We start from the raw sequence: 22270 nt of genomic DNA on the forward strand, positions 1-22270 counted from the left end.
GATGGGGGTTAAGGGCTTATTGTAGGGTGATAGTCAAGTGGTAATCGTTTAGGAATATCTTGTAAAAGTTGTCAATTTTCAGTAAAATGTATTTGAGATAATGCAATAAAATATTTTTGTGTTATCCAAATTTCTGTAGATGTACATTACGTTTAGAGTAAACATGGCAAATGTGGAATCTGGGCACCAACACTATGGACTTCCTTGTGCATTCCATCAGTCTAGGGTGATCTTTTGGTTTCAGTGTTGTCTGGGAAGAAATGTGCAGGTTGCAAAAGTCAAAAGACCTGATCTCTATTCCTATTCTGTATGGAAATGGAATATGAGCAGTCAGGCAATCGGTCAGCATTGGTAACTTGCAATGTTGTTCCAGTCAGGTTGTCTCCTAACATATATGTACATATGTATGTTTTTACCTTCATTAGGTGTTCCTTTTCCCCAGGTCCTCCTACTCTTGCCGATACTTTGTTCTGCCCTGCTGCTTCTACAGTTTCTATGGTAAATACAATAGGAAATCCAGTAAGAAGACTCAGTATAGAGAATACCTTGATTTTGTCACAGATATTGGAACTAGGTGTGGCTTCAATGTAGAGGAAGATTGTCTGAGAATTCCATCAACCAAGAGGGTAAGTAAACTTAGAGGGGAAGCATTTTATTGGACCTACTGAGCAATACATTTGTCCACCCCCATTTAAACTTGCTCTTCTATGAAAAAGGTTTTCTGTGTCTGAAAAATAGTTATTGGGATGTAGAGAAGGAGAAAGGGAAATTAAATTGAAGTAATCTTGTTACTATATACAGCTTGAAACATACATACATCATACATACTATCACTTATACATGTATGAGCTACATACTTGGAGTGACCAATATGCTTATTTTATGATATATGTAGGCTATGTTGGGCAACGTATCAAACACAGTGCTTCACTTCCTGTGTGACCGAAACCTTACTCATATATATTCATGCAGATTTTGCTTCTTACATTGCAGCACTGCACAACTGTTGTGCCTTATGGCTCCTCACAATGCATATCTGTGAGTGGACTCGCATTATTCTGTGTGACTGACATCTTACCCTTTAATACTCCAAAGTAATTAATGCGTATTTAGTCGGCTTACAAGCTTACTTTTCCAAATTCTAGTTATTGTATTTAATATATTTGTAGTTTAGTCATTAAAATAAATTAAAGTTACATTATCATGCTTTGCCTTCTAGTAAATCAGAGGGTATTTTTTTATTTTTTTTTGTTTTATGATGTGAAAGTGATGTGATAATTAGGCTTGCATTGAGAAGTGGCATGATTAGCCCTACATGATTTACTTAAACAGTTTTTCAGTTGTGGTAAAGTAATATAGAACATCTGTATAGCTGTAAATGATTATCTATATATTATCATTTTTTTTATTTCTTGACCCACAGGTGTGCCTTATTGGAAAATCGAGAACTTACCAGCCAGAAGAGGAATCGCAGATTGATAAGGCGAGGACACAATACATAGCCAGTTGTTCTAATGATACATCAGACTCTGCCTGTATCACGGAGGATCCTGTGCACTCTGTGCATGGTGGAGAAAGCTCAGATGTTTCCCCAGATGATCCAGACACAGGACACAAGAATTGGCTGTCATCGTTCCGGCCCAGGGACAAAGTAGAACAGATAAGGAACTGCGCATTGCTTCCAAGAGACTTCATTGATAAAGTGGTTTTGCAGGTTGCACAGCTACTACTTCATCAGAGCACAAAGGATAAACCAGATCCAGATGATAATGGAACGGAAAAGACCTGGATCAGAGGCAGTAAGTGTTTTTTCCCATTAAAATGTATCTTGTATTTTTTTATTCTATGTATCTAAACATTTGCACATATCCCTATTTATTGTACAGTGTTGTGTAATATGTTAGTGCTATTTAAATCCTGTTTATTAATATAAATAATAATAATATTAATAATTGTTGTAATAGTTTGTCAATCCCCAATAGAGATCAAGGAAGCCCACTTTTACTGGAGTCTTGCCAGTACCACATATGTTGCATATGTTTTCTGAGTTTAATCAGAAATTAAACTATCAAGCTGTAATAAATGATCAAATGATGTTTCAGGAAACATGAGAGCTACAATAAGTTAGTTTTACGACCATCTGCAACTTTTGAACATGACTGCCCCCAATATTTTGTACGCCCATGTTAAAGCTATAAAAGCATTTTCACTTTTTTAGGCTCAGCACTGCCATCAACCAGTCCTCTATTGGGTTAACCATACAGAGTAATTAAACCCACTTTTTGTGCCAAGGCCATCAGTGATAAGCCTCCTTGGGTGGGCAGTATCATAAAACCTGGGCTGACAGGTCAGAAATATTGAAATCCCATAAAATCCAAGGATTGCAGCTGTTCCAAAATCTTTATAGCCTTATAATATTCTGTCCTATGTAAAAGTACAGAGACTATCACTGTACTGATTTGTGTGCCGTTTCTTTAGCACAATGGTTTCGTTTATAAAACTCTGTATAAGAACCCTTAATACATTCATGCTTTGGGACTTGCAACCCGCTCAGCTTGACAACCAGACAGCTGCTGTCTGCAGAAAAATAAGTCTGCAATTGTAGCTTCCATATTCGGCTAAGAAGTTTTATTTTTCTTTAAAAATGCATGCTATTATTGCATGTGCTTATAATAACAAACATATTTTAAAAAGCTATAAACCCCTGTTATAGACTTTATCCAGATTGCACAGGTTTATAACTATTACAATGTAACAGCTTTATTAAGAAAAATAGTCACATCTAGGTGAGCTATAAACAATGCAAACCAAGAGTGGGATCTGCCTACATTAACACAGGTTGGTAAGTTTCCTTTATGTTTTTCAGAAAAGCTGCAAGATTCGCATCCCTTTAGGTGTGGATGTTTTAAAAAATATTTCAATAAAAAAATAGTTCCCTGTTGCTGAGGAAGCCTTAAGTTTCCATTGCAGAGATTGAGGTTTCTACTTATGGTGTGTATATAGATGTATGTGCATACAAAATGCTTAATGGCCCTTACATTTAAAGAAAATGACATTTAATATTTAGAACATTTCTAGCAGGTTGTGAAAAGGCTATGTTCACAAAAAATACATACCTATTTATACTGTCTATGTACTACAGACCTCTAAAACAACTTTATCAAAGTGCAAAGGGTATTGAATGTCATCCAGTATGCAGTGTTTACCGCCTTGCACTTGCTAGCAAATTGTCAAAATGGCAGATTGGGGTTAATGTATAAATAAAGCAGTTATTAAGGCAGGTGACATCCAAAAGGCCCTGGGGCACAGTGTTTAAACAGTGTTCTCGCATTACCTACAGAGAGGTAACTTTGTTTATTAGAACTTCATCTAGACATAAAGTAAGGTAAGACAAAAAAAAGGTAAATAAAACTTGTTCCTATTGAACTTATATTTTCTCTTATTTTAACTTAATCATTCCTAACTAACTTCCCCACTCAACTTATATTTACCTAATGTTTTTTTAATCATTCATTTTTTCCCTTTTTACTGTATTTTATAATGTCAAAAAAATGTCAAAAAAAAACAAAAGACAACAAATGTATAATTTAAAGCTTGGTCATGTGGGAACAGTGTATATATAGCCAATGAGTCTCTGATCAAATATAGATACAGTTTTGTACCTGGATCTTCCCAGGAGGTCCCCCTAATTATTTAGCTGTCTGTGTAACTTAAGTTTCAGCTGTTCAGAACTGTAATAAAAGCTTTTGAGAAAAACAGACTAAGTAAGTAAATATGAAATATTTAATATTTGGCTGGGAAAAGAAAAAACATGTTATTAGTTTTTTTTTAAACATAAACACAGATGGATAAAGAAGTTATATACTGCATATTACTGTATGTAAGTAATTTTACATTTCTCTTGGAAGAGAGAACACAATGCAAATGTGTCTAAAGATAAATGATATTGGTATGAAGCTCTCTTATCTGGCACATTTATATCCAGGAGAAAAAGATAAAATATGTTTAGATATGTTTCGATAAGGCTTTAACTAGTTAGTTTTTTTAAAAAATGTAATAGACAAAGCTGCAAAAGTTCACAATGAAAATGTCACAAGCTGAAACAGTAACATGTATTATTATTATTAATAATAATAATAATAAACAGGATATATATAGCGCCAACATATTACGCAGCACTGTACATTGAATAAGGGTTGCAAATGACAGACAGATACAAACAGTGACACAGGAAAAGAACCTGCCCTGAAGAGCTTACAATCTAGGAGGTGGGGGAATGCTGCTCAAGACATGATGGGGTTAAGACCAACACATATGTTTCTTTCAATACTTGGTTGTTTAGGATTTTATAATCCGGTTGTAACATTCGGGATAGTTTACCTATGCCACATATTAGAATAATAATGTTTGAGAGATACTAAACCAAAAAGTAAAATCTTCAAAAACACTCAATGCAACTTTTTTTTTTTTTCATTTCTTGAAAAGGATGTCTTCCAATACGGGAAGTAGCTGAAGTCTTGGGCAAAGAGACATTACAGAGGCTGAAGAATGAATGTGGAGGCCTACAGACACTACTCAGAAACAATCACCAAGTCTTTGAAGGTAATGGGTAGCAGCTTTATTTACTAACAGTCACAAGTAGTTGTTTTTTTTTTCAGTTCCAAATGTCCTAGTGTACTTTGTCCCACCTCCTATACCTTGAGCTTCACCCCATTAATTTATGAGGTACTTGCAGTGATGGAAATGAAAGGAACAGTAAATAAAGTACAAGAAAGCTGACGTATTAAACCTGATGAGAAGACCCACATTCCCATAAAAGCTCCCTTTCAAACATAAGGTTGCACATTGACTACTGATTAGTCTTATTACGGTACAGGGAAAGTGCATCCTTTTTTGGCCAGTTTGGGCCATTATTATAAGCAGATACATTCTTGGAGATTAGGCAAGCAAACAAATTAGAAAAAAATGGTTTGATTTAAAAATGTTTTTTTTCCCCTGTTTTTGCCCTTGATTCTGTAGCTTGTTCGTCCAGTTTGTCAATAGGTAGCTTTACATTTAACTTGGATTTAAACATTATGTTTGAGGCTTCTTTTTATTTAGTAAATTTTCTGTTCTTAGCTCCTCTAAAAAAAAACTGAGAAACACTATAAAACTCAAAATTAAACTGCTAAGCTACTCAGAGGAGTTACTGATTGATCTCCGTTTCCTGTCTGCTTCATTAAAAGGTACTGGGGCTTTAAAGCGGAACTCTAGTTCCATACTTAAAAAATGTTCTATTGGGCAGATCATTATTGGAGAAAGGGACAGGCCATATCTCTTCTGCAATAGTCCTTCCTGATCACTCTGCAGAACTGTCAAAAAAGCTAAGCTGCAGTTTGGTTGGCTGGTTACCCAGCATTCCCAGCTTCCCCTGCCCTTGCTGGGACAGAATGAATTCTCACTCAAATGGCCTCTTTGTCATCCCTACCTGGCCAATCAAAATGGCAGAAGATTGCAACGAGGTAGAAAAAAAGAAGATGGCAGCATCCTGCGACGTAACAGGGACAGACGGGTATTGACAGGTTTAGTTTCGCTTTAAGTACAGAAAGTCTAAAGGCAAACAGCTTCTGCAGTGCTCTCATTTTAGGAAAATAATGTTCTGTAAATCTTGTGTTTTAGGTGCGTGCTACAGGAGGTTTTTGACCTGGCTGTACTGGCTAGCTTGGATCACAAGGCTTATTAGACTTTGAGGATTTGTTGACATGCTTTTGTTAATTTAAAATCCCATACACATCCTTGGGAATGCAAAGCAGTTAAAGTCAGCTGCCCTTCAGATAATCTTGACAATAAATTCTAAATGACCTCAGAAGAGGCCTGGTGCCATTTACACAACCCCATCAACATGGTCATCGGGCCATTACAAAAAAAAATGTGCGAGCTATAAAGAATAATGTATGTGTTTTAGCTGAGTATTAGTTGACTGTCTGGATTTCAGCTAGAGCACATTGTATTGTTTTGCTATTTTTAACTGATCTATTTTGTTTCTTATTGGAGACATTTCATTGCCTTTGTTTCTTCTTCTTTCATATAAAATAACATTCTAATTCCTGCCTTTTGCAAGCCCTTAATACATGAGTGGGTCAAAATAAATTGCTGTTCTGACCTCAGCTTCCTTCCATCTCCCAGGTAGACAGACCCCAAGGCTAAATGTAAACTATTTTACCTCTCGGAGAAAACAGAAATACAATTTCTGCCTTAATGTAAACCGCAGTCTATGTTTAATATCATCTGTCTTTTACCTTGAACAAATAGCTTTAGAGAATGATTTCAGCGTGGAGCTACAGAACTTCTATTGACAAATATAAATGATTGCACTCAGAATCGTCTCTTGGTCTTGGCAAACTTTCTCAAGTGTGGAGTGTTAGACTGTAACACCGGTAACAGTCAACATATTTTTTTGTTATTCATTTACAGGACAAGACAATTCTTGTAAACTGGGTCCATTGTTCAACCCAGAATTTTTTTTAAGCCGGGTGGGATGAAATAGTAGGTGGGTGGCAGCCGCTGTCTTTTGACCCAACTCTTCAGCAACCACCCAAAAACAGCCGGGTGGTTATTGAAAATTGCTGGGGGGTGTGCACAGCTAATAGTATGCTCATTTTTTATATATTTAGACATTTCCATATTTTTATTAATGTTTATTTAACTGGATGGTCTGCAGTTTTCACTACCCCAGGCTCATACTAATGTTCAATGAAGAACAGGTAAACCTGTAAATATTTGCTTTTTTAGGTGACATCCCCTTCTCTGTAGAACAATATTTAATTTTGCTTAGAAGGTGTGATTTCCCTTTTTTTAAATTTGGCTCTATAAAAAGGAGGTAAGTACTTTGATTGTATATCATCATATTCACAGTAAAGGTTCATTCACTTGATTGCAGTAACTGATCCATTTGTTTGGAAATGGCATATGTGGCCACCAGGTTTGCAATCTGTGTGAGGTGTACTGTAGAAAGTGACAGGCAACGACCCTTCTGCAATTAGTATTCTTACCTGCCTGATCACTCCTTTCAACTGTCAGAATGAGCTGTACATGTGCAGCTTAGCGCTGGTTGCCACAATACCCAACACATCCCAGGCTTCCCCTGCAGCTGCTAGGACGAGATGTTACATCACCCCCGCCAATCAAGATGGGCCAAGATTAGGAAGAGAAGAGAGAAGAATATAACAGTGCCTGCGATGGAACGGGGACAGGTGAGTATGAACTGGGTTTAATTCAGCTTTATTTCCATTGCTGCAGGCTGTGCTACTTTTGCAATGTGGCAAGAGCTGCAAAATTGGCAATTAGGGAAAAAAAAAAAAACACCACTGTTTACAGCTATTTTCTGTGGAAATCGCCAGCATCAAAATGGTGATTGGTTTTGAGCAGCACTTTATCATTATGCCAACGCTAGTAAAGGTTCCTATTTTATAGTATGTTCGTTGGGTAATTCCAAACTTGGTGACCATTCGAAAGAGTGATAATCATATCCACAAATCACCAGGGAGATGAGGCATATGCCATTATTTCTGTAGTAATAAATACCTCTTTCTAGCATCATCATATTTGTCACCCCTATAAATATATCCCATATATTATTTGTGACCATGTAAAATATTTTCATGTGGAATATTCAGGACAGAATTTGCCATCTGTTCCACCACCGGTAAAAGAACGGATCAGTCAAATGGCTCTACTATATTGGACCCACAGTTTTGCCCACTTCCAAAATGCATCCCTGGGGCCCCCTTTTGAAAGTGTGTTTTAGAAAAGTTAACCTTTTGTCAGGTGTTTATTATTTTGATTTAGTCCCACTTCCTGTTCAGGTAATAGCTTATGTGACAAGGGGGCACTAGGAGAAGTGAGAGGAATCCTCCTACCCCTACCTGTTCCTACTCCTTTTAAGCAATAAACATTTTAGCTGGACTTAGGCTTTCATTTGCCAAATTAAGATCTAAAACCGAAAACATGGCAGTTCTTAGTAACCTTTAATGTCCATGCTGCTGTTTGTATATTGGACATGCACACATTTTTATGCACTCTTCTCTAACCTTTTCCTGAAATGTTTTTGTGCAGTTTGTATTGGGATTTTCTTTGTATTAGTTTACATGTAATAAAACAAGCAAGGTTAAAAGCACATAAAAAATCTATGCTTTTCAAATATTTGGCAGCGTGTTTGACCTTTTCTATGCAGGATGTACAGAAGCTTTAATGGTGTTACATAATGAGCAAATCTGGAACACAGCAAATGTTTCTCTATATTTTTTAAAGCTGCAAGAGAAAGGTTTATAAACTTCTTTTGTGAACACAAGGCTTCTAAAATGTTAGCGATGGCCTATCGGATTTGTTTTATTCTTTCTTTACTCTTTATTCTACTAATAGCTCAAACAATTAATGTATTATGTAAACAAAGGCCTTAAATTTTTAACTAGGAGGGTCCTCCTTTAGCTACAGTAACTAAAGTTCTACATTAAAGAATCCATAATCAGGCCCGTCATTATTGCATAAAGGGACGGTTGATGTCCCTTCCGCAATAACCCCTACTTACCTACCTGATTGCTCAGGGTTTCCGGCAAAAAGCGGAGCCCCGCATGCTGAAGTGTTTGCTATGGTTGCCTATATACTGGTATTTACAGCTTCCTTTGCATGTGCCAGGAATTAATGTGTTACAGCATCCAGTCCCAGCCTCTGATGATCTTCCATTGGAAGAGAAGAAAGAAGATGGTGATGTTTTGCAATGGGTTTAGTTCCACTTTAACCAAGAGCAACTGTAGGTATTTATAAATATCGATCCCGCATATAGAACTAGCCTGCTTTAGATCAATGTCAGCACGATGGCTCAGCGGTTAGCACTCTGGCCTTTGCAGCACTGTGTCCTAGGTTTGCAGGTTCTCCTTGTGTTTGCGGGGGTTTCCTTCAGGTACTCTGGTTTCCTCCGGCATTCCAAAAATGTACAGTTAGGTGAATTTGGCTTCCCCCCAAAAATTACCATAGACTGTATAAAAAGTCATAGGACTATGGTAGGTACATTAGATTGTGAGCCTCTTTGAGGGACAGCTAGTGATAAGACTATGGGCTTTGTACAGCGTTGCTTAATATGTCAGTGCTATAAAAGTACTGTGTAAGATTAATTATTAATACTCATTGTCCAGCATTTTAGTGCCATTATGGCAGGACGATTCTAAAAAAATGTTTTTGTTTGGACAACCATGACAATTGGGATGTTTCAAAACTCCACTACTTTTCTGGTATAGATCTCTTACAGAAGCCCTGACGTTATGCTATATAATTGCCTCATACCCATGGTAAATAATTGATTCCTCAGTAATTACAAGATGCACAGTGCTTAAGGCAGCAAAGCAAATCCACAACATAATCCATCCACCACACTGCATAGCATGGATGAAGTTTTTGTGACAGTAAGCAATGCATCCTCATCTACAAACATAATAGTGGGTATTTTTAACAAAAAAAAAAAAAAATCCAGTGCTATAGCATGCTTGAGACTGGTGAAGTGATTGAAGTGATTGAAGTTCATCAAAATCCTCTTTTGCACTTCTCTTTTCATATGTTATTGTAGGGTGATTGTGTGTAACAGATAACTATAAATCCTTGTTACCCTTGTCTTCATTATCATTCTTTTAAGATTCACCCATCATCCATACATATGCCAGTATCTCTCAGGAATTTCTTATCTATGCAAACTCTCTCCCGGGTTGTTGCAGATTATGATTTAAACCATATTCCTAATGGGGGCAATGGTTGACTGTGTGCTCTGTGTGTGTCAGCACAGCCTCTTGTAGTGTCAACTGGGACAACAGTGCAGGAACACAATTGGCACTGATTAAGGTCCTTGATAACTGCCGGCATGAGTTTTTACTTCGAGGCTACGGCTACGTACACATGTCAGATAATTCTTGTCCCATAATCGCCTCAGGGCTATCCACAGATGAAGGGGAGAGAGCACAGTGGGGTGGCGCTCCGCCATTCTCCCCTTCCCCTTCTCATAGATCAAAATGGTGCTGTATGTACAGAACGTGTTAATGCATTGTTCAGTCGTTTGTCATTGGAAAGAATCGTGAAAGATCTTTTCCAATAACAATTATTGCACGTGTGTACCCAACCTAAGTACCAGCAGAAACCACAGGCTGCCCATACTTATCTTCCCTCTTGCTTCTCCCTGACCAACCATTAGTCAAAAAAAAAACTAAAAAAAAAACAAAAAACATTGGCCATACCTGACCCCGACAACCAGCATCCAATAATAGTGCTCCACAGAGCTGTGGTACAGTAAACAGCTCTTCTATTGGCTGCTGGGAAAAGGTATAAAAGTAAACTGTTTAAAGTTAGCTGTCAGCTGACTACCACTCACCCCCAAGCCCAACACCCCATTTCCACACTTTTGTCTGCTCAGTTGAATTGAATTAAATGTTTATCAAGACTACCTTAGCTTTTAATACATTACATTCAGTATGTTGATTCTAACATCTAATCTATTAAAGAATGTGGGCTCCTGTATATCAGGTATTTCAATCTTCTTGCTTCTGTATACTTTAATGTTATTGTTTAGCCTTTGTTTCCATGTGAAAGATTTCCTAGGTGCCAATTGTGTAAACTTTAGTTTCACACTCAAATATTTTTTCCAGATCTTTTCTTTGAAATTGCAGTGTATACTTATAAGATTGTTCCTGAATTGAATAGCTGGGGAATTATCTCTATTGTTCTGTATGTGGAGGTTATAAAAAAACAGAATTGCTCTCCTATTTGACACCTGCATGACAGCTATAAAGCACCATACCAGGCTTTTGTACATATGACATATCTTATGTGAACGACACACATCACATTGGAAATGCACAAAGGAAACCTTAACGAAGCTCCTTAAATTTCCCCCACAAACTAACAATCTAAATGGCTTATATATTACTAAATGCTGCATTTACCTGGAGTTTTTGTGCTGTTATTAGAACTCTCTTCCTCATCTTGGTGATTTGGACTCCCCGTTGTAATAATCTAAAGAGGATTAATATAATTAAGAGTTTGTGTCATTTTTTTTTAGCTGCAGTATGAATCAGCAGCTTATGATACTGCAAGTGGAGTTAACAGAATATTAAAGTACATTTCTGCGTATCATGTTGGCGCTATAGAAATCCTGTTTAATAATATAAGGAACACAGAAAATCTTGTATATGCTGCCTATGTGGTGACCTGCCATCTCTACAACAGCTTTAAGTGGACCTAACATTTTTGAGGTTAAGTGGAAGCATGCAAAGTAATGTGAAATTGTAACTTTTTCAGGCTATTACCTCTTGAAGATCCCAATACTCCACCTGACAATGCTTTCAGCAGATTTATTTTTCCCAAAAGCACCATTTTTTTTTTTTTGTTCAGGCATTATTCAGGGTCAGCATCTACTTCCAAGACTGAGACACTGGTCCAGCAATGACAGTTGTGCAAATCCTGGTGACAATGTTGTACATGGCTGTGTTCACAGATGTCCAACATAGATCATTCCCGTTACAACCACTTACCTTGGAACTTTATAGTTATATGTTCTGATCACTGGGAGAGAGGAGACTGAGCAAACGTTTCCTCCTACCTGCAGTAGTTTGATGACATCATTATAGGCAAAGTCTGGAATTGAGCTCAAGGAGCACTTTGTAATAGAGGTGGATTTCAAAATTCCCCTACATTTGTGTTTACTCTTGTTGTCATTATGTTTACTTTTCATTGTTTTTGCAGCCAGATTAATCAGGCATGTAACATTGCTTCTTGTAAGGCTGCAGTTTCTTGCCATTATATTCTATGTCTGCAGTGAACTCAGAGAGCAGACAGTACATAAAACATTGAGCACACTGGCTTAACCTTTCACCCTTCACAGGCTCCAATTTGGGTTTATTCAGGAGATATGATTTCTGCACATACCGGCAGTCCAAATGCTTTCTCATGGCCTGCTCCTCACCAGCGCACCCAAATGACTATTGGACTACTTTGCTTCACGGAAAACACCAGGTTGTGGTCACCAAGCTTTCTTCACCAGGAGCAAATGTAGGGTCATCCAGAGATCAAGTACTAGGTCGGCTGGAATCTCTTTAAGGAGCTGCAGACCAGGGTCAACGGCTGGCAAGGATCATGGTCAAGATGATCTGAGGTCAGGGCAGGGGGCCAATGCGAAAAAAGGTTGAGATGGTTCGAGGTCAGGGCAGGCAGAAGACAAGAAACAGGGTTGAGGTATCTGGAAAGTCAACCAGGCAGAAAACAGCTGGGTAAAAATGCAGGTAACATGCTGAGGATCCAGCAACTAGAGCTAGATAGGCTTAAATAGGAGTAGCTACCAATAGTAGGACAGGATCATGCCCAGGAACGAATCTACTCACTGGCTGCTCAAAGTGTCTTGGAGTATGCTGAGATTGAACAGATTGCATATGACTGAAGGGAGGCTAGGGATGCTGCAAACTGCTAAACGGTGAAAGTGCTAACAGGGAAACAAGAAAATTAATGCAGCTGTTCTATTATGCCAGGTCTTGAATACATTCTTACACAGAAACGTCCAGGAATGTCTGGAACAGACAATTTCATGGTAGTTCTAATAAAAAAAAAATCTGAAATTTTATTTGTTTAAAAATGTCTTTGTTGTTTGTACTTTAATAATTATATGAATGTGTTCTCTTTATTTTGCAGTCTTAAATGCGAAGGTTTCTATACGCAACTGGAGCCAAGATGAGCAATTTCCATCAAACAAAACCAAAGCAGAAGCCAAAAAAAGACTTTTACCCGACGTTTTAAAAACAAGACTGTGTTGGTTTTATGTAAACCACCCCCACGGCTGCCCTCGTGCTTCTGCCAAGTGCCCTTACGCACATGGGCCTGAGGAGCTGCGGCCAAGTACGCTTCCTGAAAGGAAAAAACACAGACCCTATGAATCCCATTAACAAGCAATAAACCTAGATAGTTGTTGTTGTTTTGAATCATTACTATTTGTGGTGTTTTCCTTGATTTTTTTTTAAATTAGAATGTTTATTGAGCCAAAGAAACAAAAGAACATTTTCTGTGTGAATTGTTTCACTAATTAAGTCAAAAACATAGCGCTGTGATTCATTGGGCTTTTTGTTCTTGACATTTGCCACATTTGGTCTTCAGTACCTGCCAGCAAATAAAACATTTCTATGTACAGTTCCTATGAATCGATATGACAGAACTATTATTATTGTTCCCAGTAATATTGTTATTGGGATATTTGAGCTTTATGCCGGTTTTGAGTAAAGGATAAGTACTGACAGTGTTGAAAAATCTTTTGTTTGCTTAGAACAAGAGTTGTGGGTTAAATTATAGTGTTCTGTACTTTTGTGTGAACCCCTGTTTAAATAGGTGAAGCAAATTATAACCATTTAAACATTCAGAAATACCGCATATGATCCCTATGTATATGTGTGTTTATATATTTTTATTTATTTTTATATATATATATATATATATTCATATGGTAAGACTCTCCTGTTTGTTCCCTACTAGTGGCAAAGCCACCACAGCTCTTTTAGACCATCTGTTGCCTATAAAACTTTTGGTGGAAAGCAAACATCCGGCTTAATATACAATATATTGGAAATCTGTATGTTTGCTGCTGACAACTAGTGTTTGAACCTCTTGCACACTGCACTGACAGAGTAACATTCATGGTATTTCAGATTATTGGTTAAGCTTGTGATCCTTGTATCTTCTTTCCTTCTCAAGAATGAAATTTGAACATGAATTGGCATCATTACCACCCTGGCCCAGTAGGCAGGGAGCTGACTTATGATGTAGTAATGCTGACCTAGAACATAGTGGTAGTGAATAAGGAAATGGCAATGTGTGATCAGAATCACAGACCAAAATGAAAATTATTTGATATGAAAAATATTAAACTTATGTGCATTTTATATGTCAGTTGAGTTACTTGCCCCAGCAATATTCTGCTCCACTTTCGCTCCCTCCACAGTTTGGGGACTCCTGAACTCCTTCATGGAGCCACAAAAAGTACCTTTATTTCAGAATTGGTGGTGAGCACTAGGATCACATTCCTGATCACTTCTCCATGCAGTGAACTCAGGAAGTTTACAGCTCTCACATAACTCTTTTGTAAATAAAATCAACAGATACAATGCATAGGAAAACTCAATGTACAGTGCAAGTAGGGTTCTAAAAGACCCCAAATGTCTTCATGAAGAGATCCTATTTTTTTTTTTTTTGGGGGGGGGGGGGGGGATTAACTAGCACCCTCGAGAAGCCTCTTACCCCCTGGCTTACCAAAATAAAAAAAAAGTGTGCCCACAACATACATACAATTGTGTAATATATATTGTGAAAGGTTTTAAAATAATGGTACATTTTCAGATGATTATCTGTATTCGCCAACCCTGTATTTTTCACACAACAGGTTTCCTGCAACCTTTCAATGTATACTATCTTACAAAATACCCCCTACAAATGTGAAGTAAAAACACTTTCATGCAACTGGTACTTGTTACTGGGTGTATTACATAATTGTACCAGTTATTTATAACAGTAAATATTTTTAATAGGAAATATCACCATAAAAGAAATTTCGATTTACATCCATTTGGAGAGGGATATGAAGATGAAATGACAAAATGAGAATATAACAGTAGAGGAAGAAGAGGTATCCTAATTATGATAATCACAGGAGAGAAGGGCATATATTACTGTCAGCGAAGGTACATGTAAAAGAGCAATCAGGGTATTGTAGCTAAATTAGAAAATGAGAACTAGACTACAAAGGAAAGAAAAGGCAGGGAAATTCTCCAGTGATGATAGAGATAATGGGAATAGAAGGTTTTTAGAATTGTCACTCTGTACTTGCATATTCCAAGAGCAGCTGTTGTAAGACTGCTTATTCAAAAAACTATAACAGATAGATGCTATGGCAGTTTTTTTTTCAACCAGAGTTCATTGTAACCACTGGGTTCCTTGATAATGAGCAGTTTGTGATTCTCAGGTCAGTTTAACAGATTTTAATGATCTTTGCAGCTATCTGTAAGGGTGACATTCTTCCCAATGGCCAGCAATAAAGGAGCCATTCATCTTACAGATCACCAGTCTACTACACTAATGTGTTGTGAGTTGTTAATATAGTAATTATAGTAGGGGCTCCCTGAAAACCTGAAAGTTCAAGGGTTCCCCCGAGTTATTAGGATCAAAAAAAGCTATTCTATAGGTTCAGTTCTAATTAGAATTGGAGAAGAAGGGAAATCTTCCAATCAGGACAACTGTGTAAGAAGGAGGTATTTACTCAACTTGGAGAGATTTACTCTACATATGATATGTATTTCAATGTATACTGGGAATTTCCCCTCACAAAATGCCATTAGAAAAAGAATCTCGGTTCATATTCTGGTCACACCAGTAGATGGCTCTGTAACCTCATGTAAAATGTGTAACAATCTTTTGCCATAGTAGACATGAGTTTGTTACATACTTTTCAGGAGGATACCTAACAATAATGCACAAGGATCATTTAAGAGAAAATGACCCTTCATAAACAACTGAGAAGTACAAAATACTTCCAATAAAAGGGGTGGATTAAACAGACTGATCCCATGTGATTTACATTTTTCCCTTTTTCACTGTTTTAAAAATAACACCCATGGATGCATTTATTTGTATTATTTTTTTGGCATTTGTTTTTATTACTTTTGAAATGTTTGTTTTATTTTTTATATAATGTTCTATTTATGGTTTTAATTGTTAGCATTGATGGCAGCTGCTTTTGCCCTAGGCTTATATTCGAGGCTGAACTTTTACCTGTTTCTTAAAATTAAAAGTAAGTACCTTAGTTTGAAATAAGATCTTTTTTTATTTGTTAAAGCGGTAAAATCTCCCAACAGAACACAGTATGAGAAAATGAAGATAAATTGCAGAAAAGGGCTGTTAACATGTGAAGTCCTTTTGTATATGTATATCTATGCTGCTCTAAAAAATGTGTAGTTTCGTGTAGCATATATGTGTTTCCTATTTATTAGGGTTATTACAAAAAACATATCAAATGCATGTGCAGCACAGTGCAGGATGCTGGGATATGTCGGGTATCTCAGCATCCCTTGAGACTGAAATAACTCCCGCTTCTAGCCAATCAACATGGCCCAAACCAGAAAAGGAGCCGGTGAAGAAAGTGGTTCCTGCAACGGGGCAAGGACAGGTGGGTTTTTTTTTTTTTTTAAATTGTGACCTGGTAGGTATGTTTATTTTATTGCAGGAGTGATTTTGCCTTTCTCTTCAGCATAAAACGATGTGCCTATTTGCAATAATTTTTTTTTTAAGGAACATTTGTTAACAGAGGTCAGTAGCTAATTATTGTTTTATCACACATGCACATTGTACCCGGCAGCCTGTTCTGTGATCTTTGCCTATTTTTGCACATGTAACATGGACATTTATAGGGGAGCCTGATAACTTAACTGCATGTTTATGGACGTGTTGGGAAGACTAGCGTGTCCAGAGGTACCCACGTGAACACAGAGAATATACAAACTCCATGCAGATAGTCTTCTGCCTAAGATTCAAACCTAGGAACCCAGGCAGTTAGTATCTTGTGATCTTGCAAGGAATGCAGTATTCTTGTCACTGCTACCCTGAAAGATGGCAAAAAAAATGTTCCCTCTTTTTTTGTATACCACTAATCTAATCAATCCATTAGTGGAGGAGAACACAGGCAAACATTATTAAATTCCAGCCTGTGATGGTCCCTTCCATAGGGAAGTAAATGCAGACTTGAAGCAACAGGAATTGTGTTATGTGCAGCATTACCATTCGAAAATAAAGCTTGAAAAAACAACAGCCACCTCATCTAAAGACAGGTAAGCTGCACTAAAATACGTTTTTTGTTTTTACCTTTAGATATGCTTGATGTGCTTAAGAATGTGTGTGACAGCAATGATTCCTTCTTCACTATCTGCCTGCGAGCAGACAGCTTTTGCGGTGCTGTCTCTTTAGATAACCAATAGCGCTTAGGGAATTATTGTCTTGTATTAAATGTTTATTTGTAAAATAAATACCACAGTTGAAAGCCTACATAAGCAAAAAAAAAAAATACAGGAGGATTGTTGAGGACTTGAGTCAATCTTAGGCTACGTAAACAGGTCAGATGATTCTCGTCCATTTCTGGTCTCAGGGCTGATATCGGACAGGAATCTGTTGTGTGTACAGTGGCCTTCTGACGTCGTTCCTAGATCTGTCCTGGGGGATTTACAAAAGATGAACAACTGCAATGCAAGTGATGGGGAGAAAGCACAGCAGGGTGCTGCTCGTTCTTTCTTCCCTCATCTCCATGGAGCAGAAAAGCACTGTATGTACTATTCTCCTTCATGTATCATTTAGTCTAATGTGTGTACATAGGGCCTTATTTATTAAAGCTCTCCAAGGCTGGAGAAGATACACTTTCATAAGTGAACCTAGGTGGTCAAGCAAACCTGGAATGGATCTGGTACAGGATTGAAAACTAGCAAATTACTTTTAAGACATCTATTCCCGGTTTGCTGGTTCACTCAGGTTCACTGGTGAAAGTGTATTTTCTCCAGACTTGGACAGCTTTAATAAATCTGACCCATAACCTTAGAATTGAATGTAAGGAGATGGCTGAATGTCAAAGCTACAGCTAACAATAAATGTTGTATAAATAATCTTGTTTCAATTACAGCTTGTTGGGATCATAATATAATACATTGGACAGTTTTTTTTATTGTCTGGAATTATGTTGAACCTCCCTTAAATCTTCCCTTTTTCCAAAACCCCTATACAAAAAAAGTTTTTTGTTTTTTTTGTCAAAGCTGAAACTTGGGCCATTACAAGAAAATGTCAGAGATGGAGCAGAACAAATCGAGCCTGATGTGACAGCCATACAAAGTAATCATCCCTCCACATCCAAAGCAGAGAATTATTTATGACGGTAACATTTGGATGAAAGCGACTAGGCTGGGTACATGTTCCTCTCACCCTCTTTCCACCAACAGGGAAGTGTATTTAATTGGAAGAGATTTGTTGAAGAGAGTGTCAGCGGCGATGACACAAGGCGGGGGGTAATCACCGTGTACTCCTCATGACATTGGTTTATGGATTTAGGAGTGTGTGGGAGTGCAGGGAACACAGGGAGATATCCTCAACCACGTATCAATTATAAATGAAGGAAGAAAAAAAGTTACTGACAGCTAAGATATCATGAAGATGTCTGCCTCTTATTTTTTCCTTTCTTTTTGTGTTACAGCTAAGCGCGTTGTCACATTGGGATTTTAAAAGAAGGCTAATTCTGAAATAAAAGGCAATGTCATGTGAAGGAGCAGGTTGTACAATTCGCAAAAGTTCATGTAAAGATGTTAGACGACTTGTCTGTAATGAGGATAATCAGAGGTAGGTTAAAAGGCTTCTCTGTCTGGCTGAAAACAACATTGCGCTCTTCCCCCGCTGACAACATTCAACATAATTTTGGGAGGAAGAAGAATTTTGGTTTTTATTATTTAACTGTATTTATATAGTGCCAACATATTATGTAGCACTGTACATTAGCAAATGACAGCTAGAAACAATGGGAATGATTTATTAAAGCTCTTCAAGGCGAAAAATTATACATTTCATCAGTGAAGCTGGGCGATCCAGCAAACCTGGAGTGGACTTCTTAAAAGTAATTTGTTAGCAAACATTTTCAATACTGGACCAGATTTATTCCACTTTTAATACACTTTCATCAGTGAAGCTGGGTGATCCAGCAAACCTCGAATGGATTTCTTCAACGTCATTTGCTATTTGTTAGCAAATGCTTTGAATCCTGGACCAGATCCATCCCAGGTTTGTTGGATCACCCAGCTTCACTGAAGAAAGTGTATCCTCTCCAGCCTTGGAGAGCTTCATTAAATCAGGCCCAATGATACAGGAGGAAGGGAGGACCCTGCCCAAAAGAGCTTACAATCTAAAAAAGTTATTTTAATGTAATTTAAACTTGAACAATGAACCTGTGGTATTTGGTCCCATTGAAACAGAAGCAGTTTGTTATATCTGTTTGATAAGTACAAACAATACATGCAAGAAATACTGTAAGCCTATAACTCCTCTGGTGTATCAAGCTGTGATATCAATTCTGCCAATTTAACCTCTGTAGATTGCAGAACAACTCCCTTCCATGCTATGGAGATGAGAAGAGGGGTGTGTTCTGCAGTCAACATAAGGAGCAAGTAGCCTTGGGTAAAAATGTAAAGATACAAGTAAGACCCTGCTGCAGTTTGTTGTAGCAAGCTTCTTGTGTAGTCAATGTTGAGCTGTCTAGAAGGAAAATACAGTTATATGGCTGTTCTGTACCAAACATAGATTCGGTAGATGCTTGAAAGCTAATCATGTTAACAGATTTTTATATCTGTCTTGAACCCTTGATGCTTCCATCATGGTAAAAAAAAAGGTAATTTTACCTGTATGATTGATGTGAAATGCCAGGTAAATAGCTAAATACACCAATGAATTACATATTGTACAAGAGAGCTGATTATTCGCTGTCCATCCATTCCTAAGATGTCGCCACTTTCTCTATAATGGCATTAGACTGTGAAAGAGTACAGTGATGTCTATTCTCCACCCCCTTCTTGATGATTGGACTGTGAAGGAGAAGCAGCAGGCTTATAAAACCACATTTCTGCTTACTCTTCCCTTTTAAAACATTATTTGTCAACTAAATTAAATTCAATCACACAATTGGCCCCTCATTCTTTCAGTGCTGTTATATAGGAGGTGACAGAAGGTTAATACCAAATCAAATTTAGGTAATTTACAACATTTTCTTTTAAAATGTATTGTGAATACATTGCCTGGAGTTCACATTTAGAATTAACTTAAGGGCAAAGCAACATGTCATTTTAATGCCATTCTCCTCTGCAGCTAAGAAATAAAAGACTGGAGTCAATCTAAAAGGTTGGATAGGGCAAAAAAATATTTTGTGCCCCCCCACTGCTTGGGTGCTGTCAATCACCAACTTTGTAACATGGAAGGAGCAAAAATCAGATAGTTCCCTATCCCTTATAATGCCAGGTATTTTATTAGGACAGGTAGGGGTGCAATAGGGGATTGGGGAATTCTTCATTTTCCTCTTGCATTCTTTATATCAAGCAGTCAATTTGCATTCACTCCTTTTATGATTAAAGCTTCTTTAATATCTGTTCTGTTTAAATGGTTATATGTGACACATGGCCATTATTTAGATATTGCCCCTTTAAACACACATTTTATGCAGTATGATCTGCTAGCAGCCATGTGATTTGAGCTGCAGGCTAAGGAGAGAGTGTCCTAGTTAAAAGCTTATTTAAGCATTGCCTCCTGTCTCAGCTGCGTTATTTGGATTTGAAGATATAATTAATTTCTCCCCTGCCAGTCACTATATCATTTACCTTAATCTCTCGGAACAAACAATTATTAGTTAACAGATTTGACAGAGCGGCTTACACACATAGGGACATGTGTGTTTTTGAAAAGGATACAGTACAGGCAGTTCTACAAGAGAATCCGTAAAAAAAAAATCAATATTCTTCATCAGCGTACGTCCTTTCACCTCGCTGCTTGTAAACGATGCGCATATTTTTCTGCTGTCACTTATAATTACAAGGTAACAGTCTAGAAAGCCAAAGTAGATGACACATTTGATGCAAGTATCTTTTTTAATTAATGTTCTATTAGATGTTGGTCAAATTCATATTCAGATGTGTCTACGGTGTGGTCTACATGAATTTATTAAAGGCATGAAGGTCATGGACAGCACAAGACCAAGGCAAAGTGTAAACTCAAACCCAATAAAATGTGAAATATTGGTATTCTAAATTCCTTTTTTGGTAGATTGGCAGAGACACATGATCTTCTCTTCTGCTAACGGTATTTATTAGGGATTTTTCTTTTTTGGTTTTTGTTTAAAACCCCTCATTTTTGTATTTTCTAATATAGTGTATAAAGCCCAACAAAATGTCAAGGCATCTTTGGAGCAAAACAAAAAAACAAAAAACAAAAAAAACAATGTCTATTCTCCTTGTCCTTAGGTTTTACATTGAAGAAAAAAAAAACAAAATCTTGACCACACTGAGCATCTATATATAAGGTATTAGGTAGTTGCCCTCCTCTAACCTGTAACCTGTCACACTACCTTGAGAAAACAAACTTCAAAATTGTCAGTATTAAAACCTGACCTTAGTGATGTTAATAATGGCAAAATATTGCAGTAATGCAATAAAAAGTTGGCACATCATACCCAAGGAGATGCCTCTAAGGAGGAGAACATCTTGTAGGTATATTATTCAGTATATAGCGCCAACATATTATGCAGTGCTGTACATTAAAAAGGGGATGCAAATGAGGGACAGGTCGCAACAGTGACACAGGAGAAGGAAAGGACCCTGCCCCAAAGAGCTTACAATTTAAGAGGTGGGGAAGCAGAATACAATAGAAGGGGGATATGGAATGGTGAGTAAGTAGAGAGGATTTTAGGACAGAAGAGGATAGATGTGCTTTGAAAGATGTGTTTTAAGGGCTACTTTAAAGGAGCAGAAAGTATAAGCATGCCGAATAGGACATGGAAGGGAGAGTATGGGCAGCTCTAGAAAAGTCTTGGAGCCGTGTGTGTGATGAGGTTATGAGTGAGGAAGTCATTAGTAGGTCATTGGAGGAGCGAAGGCACTGGCTAGAGGGGCATTTTCCCACCAGGTCAGAAAGGTAAGTAGGACAAGAACTGTGGAGGGATATAGAGTGTGTGTAGGCAGTAGTGTGAATACAGCAGGACTGGTCCGGAGTTCTGGATGGGGAGAAACACAGAGGAGAGATAAAATATTGTTATGAACAATTATCACAAATATAATCATATTGGAAAGCTTCAAGGTTCTAAAAAAGGGAAGTTACTGGTGTCTTTAAATAGAAGGGAGTTCTAAATTAAAACAGTCAAGGAATGAGATATCCTTAACACTTGTGTGGGCTGTACCTCTACAATGAAAATAACATACAGAGAGTGAATGTAGATTGTAGTGGAACACAAATAGACAGACCGTTGACTTGATAGGTCATTGGAGGAGCGAAGGCACTGGCTAGAGGGGTATTTTCCCACCAGGTCAGAAAGGTAAGTAGGACAAGAACTGTGGAGGGATATGGAGTGTGTGTAGGCAGTAGTGTGAATACAGCAGGACTGGTCTGGATGGGGAGAAACACAGAGGAGAGATAAAATATTGTTATGAACAATTATCACAAA

At 37.5% G+C, this 22270-nt stretch overlaps 1 protein-coding gene across 3 annotated transcripts in view; it reads left to right on the plus strand.

Moving 5' to 3' along the window:
* The window catches only part of TRMT44 (tRNA methyltransferase 44 homolog), a 33891-nt gene extending 20697 nt beyond the window's left edge, over positions 1-13194 (plus strand). For all 3 annotated transcript variants that reach the window (XM_072406498.1, XM_072406499.1, XM_072406500.1), the window contains 4 exons: positions 443-626; positions 1424-1799; positions 4486-4602; positions 12700-13194. In XM_072406498.1, the coding sequence (XP_072262599.1) occupies positions 443-626; positions 1424-1799; positions 4486-4602; positions 12700-12950 (928 nt within the window). In that variant the 3' untranslated portion in view covers positions 12951-13194. The remainder of the gene's footprint in view (positions 1-442; positions 627-1423; positions 1800-4485; positions 4603-12699) is intronic.
* Positions 13195-22270: the final 9076 nt, after the last annotated feature.

The sequence above is a fragment of the Pyxicephalus adspersus genome, chromosome 3, assembly GCF_032062135.1.
Source record: "Pyxicephalus adspersus chromosome 3, UCB_Pads_2.0, whole genome shotgun sequence".
Lineage (NCBI taxonomy): Eukaryota > Metazoa > Chordata > Amphibia > Anura > Pyxicephalidae > Pyxicephalus > Pyxicephalus adspersus.